This window comes from Parambassis ranga, chromosome 14 (assembly GCF_900634625.1).
Source record: "Parambassis ranga chromosome 14, fParRan2.1, whole genome shotgun sequence".
Lineage (NCBI taxonomy): Eukaryota > Metazoa > Chordata > Actinopteri > Ambassidae > Parambassis > Parambassis ranga.
The window spans coordinates 18,936,408-18,941,270 of record NC_041034.1 but is presented as its reverse complement, the minus strand read 5'-3'; the positions used below and the strand labels follow the sequence as shown (position 1 = coordinate 18,941,270).

At 43.0% G+C, this 4,863-nt stretch overlaps 1 protein-coding gene across 1 annotated transcript in view; it reads left to right on the top strand.

The window, feature by feature from the left end:
* Positions 1-3,292, top strand: part of LOC114446583 (uncharacterized) — a 23,885-nt gene extending 20,593 nt beyond the window's left edge. The window contains exons 3-4 of the mRNA XM_028422237.1: positions 2,213-2,473; positions 2,666-3,292. Of these exons, the coding sequence (XP_028278038.1) occupies positions 2,213-2,473; positions 2,666-3,292 (888 nt within the window). The remainder of the gene's footprint in view (positions 1-2,212; positions 2,474-2,665) is intronic.
* The last annotated feature ends 1,571 nt before the right edge of the window (positions 3,293-4,863 follow it).

Sequence of the window (4,863 nt, the reverse complement as noted above, 5' to 3'; positions counted from 1 at the left end):
GGTAAATAGAAAGGAACATATTTAAAACGCTCCAATAAATAATTTAAAGACTTTTTAAATATTAGCATTGAACCTGCGGTGAACATTGGTTTGCCGCTACTGAAATTGGGATTTTACAATTGGTCAGTGCAGTCACGTGGAAACTGGATGACGTGTTTAATGAGAAGCTGAAGCTCACAGAGGGCTACAGATTTAATGAGACCTGTGAATATACTTCTATGTGGATTTTTAGCCTTCTTATTGTTTATTGCCAATTGTATGTGAATCCATTGTTATTACATTATGTCAATGTATAAAAAATGTCCAGGACTGATGTAAAACAAGTAAAGAAAACCTGCCAATAACTGAACTTCTCTTGACAATGAATTTATTTCTGTATTTTTACATTAACGCACAAACAAGTATAATTAAAAAACCTTTGGTTATCATCAATAAAAGTGCCAAAAATCAGGACATATGAACAAACACTGATCACCCTGAAATACAGCTGTCCCTAGAGAGGGCTGTAAGGCTGTGCTTGAATTCAGTTGAGGCACGTGAGTCTCACAGTTGAACCAACTTCACATGAAACATCGTTCACTTTGTTTCCTCTGTGTATGTTGGCCTGTTGGTTCATGTAGGTGTCTACAGTACAACAGTCATTCTTAAAGGAACAGTCTAATTATTTGGGATTAATAACATCTTTCTGCCTCACAAAGCAAGAATTTACTAAAACCTTCTTGAAGCAATATTAGGGCAAAACTGTCTCCATCATTAAGAGCTATTTATGTGTAAACCTGTTACCACCAAAAGGTTTGACCACAAAACTGCAGTACATCTCTCATCAGGAGCCAAGATGGCTGTTCCATCTGCTGCAGTATCGTTGTTCAACAGTCGTATTTGTCTTTTTGTATCAGACCCATCAAGTTGAAGGAAGAGCAGTATTTGGGCTGCTCGGCCCTGTAAATGGAGATAGGGGCACATGTCACATGTAGGCTATGAGAAGTCTTCTCATTTCTGTGCACTTAAAGTTTGTGTTTACAGCACAGGGAGATGTGAAATCCATCAACAGGCACTAATCAGAATCAGATCAGAATCAGAAATTACTTTATTTATCCCCGAGGGGAAATTCTTGTTTGTTACAGACACATAGAATAAAAGTGAATTGAAATATGAAACAGAATATATAATAAATATCTAATACCTAGACAGCATTTAAATCCCTGAGTTGTTACCTAAAGAACATACTACTGTATAAACCTTTACTATGTAAAGAGCATGACATGAATGTACAGTATGAATGTACAGTGTCTGAGTGACTGTTACAGTTCAGAGTTCAGTAGTTTGATTGAGACAGGCAGGAATGACTTCCTGTGTCTCTCAGTGGTGCATCGTGGGAGTCGGAGTCTGTTGCTGAACGAGCTCCTGTAGCTGTTCAGTACAGTGTGGAGTGGGTGGGAGGGACAGTCCAGTATGGCCTTTATTTGGACAACATCCTCCTCTGACACACCTCTGTCAGAGAGTCCAGTTCCTCTCCCACAACATGGCCGGCCTTCCTGATGATTCTGTTGAGTCTGTTGATGTCCCTCACCCTCAGACTGCTGCCCCAGCAGACAACAGCATACATGATGGCACTGGCCACCACAGACTCATAAAACATCCTCATCATCGTCCTGCAGATGTTGACGGACCTCAGAAAGTAGAGGCGACTTCCTGTAGACAGTGTCCACGTTCTTACTCCAGTCCAGTTTGTGGTCCAAGTGCATTCCCAGGTATTTGTACTCCTCCACCACCTCCACACTGACCCCTTTGATGCTGGTAGGGGTCACTGGAGCCTTTGTCCTCCTCAGATCCAAAACCATAAACCATAAACCAAAAAAAAACCATCGTGGCTGCAGAGACAAGAAGAGTATAATGAACCAGACCTGCAGTATAAAACAAAGAAGAACAAAGCGAATAAGAGGCAGCAGAACCTTACAGCTTACAAGCTTCCAATAAAAGCTGTCAACTAAAACAACATCTGACAGTTGTGCAAAAAAATCTCAGATTTTTACTTGTTTTTTTCCAGAATTCGACAATTCTGAGGGAAAAAAGTCTCAGTAAATTCTCAGATTTAAGTCCACCTCCAAGAAGAAGCCCTCTTGTCTCTCTCTCACACACACACTTTAAAAAAAATAAAAAATAGCCTATAAGTGTCATATTGTTAAATATTTAATAAGATATAACAACGCAGGGACCCCAGGCCATGATGATTTTTGGCATCAGTACCTCTTCAAGAATTGGCCAGCTAATTAACAGCTACCTCCGCCTCATTCCTGGCATCGCCAACAACCAGGAGACAATGGCCGAAACCACGGAGCTCTACGACAGTTTGCTGAAACTTGAACTGCTTGATCATTATGAGAGGATGATTAACAAGAAGAGAATGAGCTCAGTGTCCATGCAGCAGTGGTTGGCAGGAGCAGCTTTTCACCTGCACCTGAGACTGCACCAGGTAAGGACGGGCAGGCGAAAACTCCAGATGAAACATGTCAATGACCATATGGTGCAGTATCCACATGCTTTTTTGTGCCTTAAACTGTTGCCTACATTACCCACAATGCAACTTAAGTAAGAGCTCTGTTATGTCTGACAAGGTGCTAAAAAACAGACAAGCTCAGATATACTTTTGTTCTTCTTCCAACAGGTCCGTCTGAACTCTGTGCCTTTGGGATCTGCTAAATCACTGCGTTTTTCTTATAAGACAGGACTGAATCACCTGATTCAGGGCTACGCAGCTTATCTGCGCAGAAACATCCAGGAGACTGCAGCTCCAGGCCCACATCACACTGCAATCAATGCAGCCAGTGGTCCAAAAGAAACCAGTGCAACCAATACAACATGCTCCAGCAGTGTCCTTTTTAATATCAGTTTGGTCAGTCCAAGTGTCTCGGCTGATATATTCAATGACTCTACCACACCCAATTCAACTGCTGGAAGCTGTAAAACTCATGGCTCCACAGAGGACGTTGGACTCAACGAAGACAGGAAGGGAAACAATGACACCACTGTAGGTATGATAAATAAAAACACACTCAATATTTCTGCTGGGCACAGCAGGAAGGAGGAAGAACACATGTTAGTCATCGAGACTTGGAGAAACGTCAGTCACAACGTGCAGCACCATCCCTGTGAGTCTTCGGCCATTCAGCAAGCTCTGGTGACCCGCATTATCAACGCTCAGGACCTGGAGCGGAACAGAAACTTTTTCATTTACCGAGAGAAAGCCTTCCAGAACCTCCTCAGACAGAGGGAGGAGCTGAGGTCAAATTAGATCATACATCACAGGCAGATCATATTCATTGATCATGCACTTGTTGAATTAATGTAGATGAAGTATGGATGTCCTCAGATGTCACCTGGAGTCAGGTGAACCATCTCCAGCTTAACACCTCAAAGACTAAGGAGCTGGTCATCGACTTCAGGAAGTCCAGCCCACAGCCACGTCCAGTGACCGTCAGGGACGACGAGGTGGAGATTGTAGGCAACTACAAGTACCTCGGGTTGTGGCTGGACAACAAGCTGGACTGGACATGCTGTACAGATCACCTGTACAAGAAGGGCCAGAGCCGACTGTACTTCCTGCGAAGACTGGGAGCCTTCAACATCTGCAGGAAACTCCTGTGGATGTTCTACCAGTCTGTGGTGGCCAGTACACTTTTTTATGCTGTTGTCTGTTGGGGGGGGTAACATAAACAAAGGTGTGCTAACAGGCTGGACAGACTTATCAGGCGGGCCGGCTCTGTGGTCGGCATGAAGCTGGACTCCCTGGTGACAGTGGCAGAGAGGAGAACACTAAGAAAACTCCTGGCTATTGTGGACGATGCCAGTCATCCTCTGCACACTGTCATCAGCGCTCAGAGGAGCCAGAACAGTCACAGGCTGCTCCTCCCCAAGAGCAGGACCAACAGACTCAGAGACTCCTTTGTCCCCCGATCCATCAAACTCTACAACTCTGCTTTTGGCAGGAGGGGGAGAAGGAAGGGAGGAGCACAGCCCGCCTGATACAACACACGTGCAATAATTTACATGTGCAATAATCCTGTACCATTTATGCTGCTGTGCAATGTTTGTTTACATTACGGCACTATACCACATTACCATTTATGCTGCTGTGCAAATTTTTTGTACACAATTCCTTTACATTACTGCACTATATCACATGACAATCTATGCTGGTGTGCAATGTTTGTAAATAATTCCTCTTATCCTTTATTTTTTACTGCACTATATTCTATTTTATTCTATTTTATCTTATTCTATTTAACTCTTGCTCTGACTGTTGGTGTTGTAGTGCTGCTTGTACCCAAATTTCCCCGAGGGACCTTCCCAAAGGGATTAATAAAGTATATTCTATTCTATTCTATTCTAAAAGAAAACAAACTGTTTTGACATTTCATTTATTTGTAGTATTACATGTGAAACTGATGCAAAGTAAAATAAAACATCACGGGTGTTCTCAGATTCTGTAAACAAATATCTAACAGTCTGCATCTAATGTATTGAATAAATCAAATTAAAAACAGCATTGTGTATCTGTAGAGGGCGCCATCACCCACCTCTCCTCACCGGAAGCCAGCAGAGGAGAAGAAGAAGAATCTCTCCTCCCGCCCCTTCAAACGTTGTTGTTGGATTGCTGCTGCGCTGCACTTCCGCACACTAATATGAACAGTATATACGAAGACCACAGCTAAAGACCACAGCTATCCGGAGGTATGTGATTTTGTTGTATAACTTTTATCAAACGCTGTTTCTACTTCAGCTAGCTAAACTGCTCTCCGGGCTTAGCTCGCGGTTAGCTGCGTGCGGTGAAACAAAGTAAAGGGAAAGTGTTGGAAGGTTGCT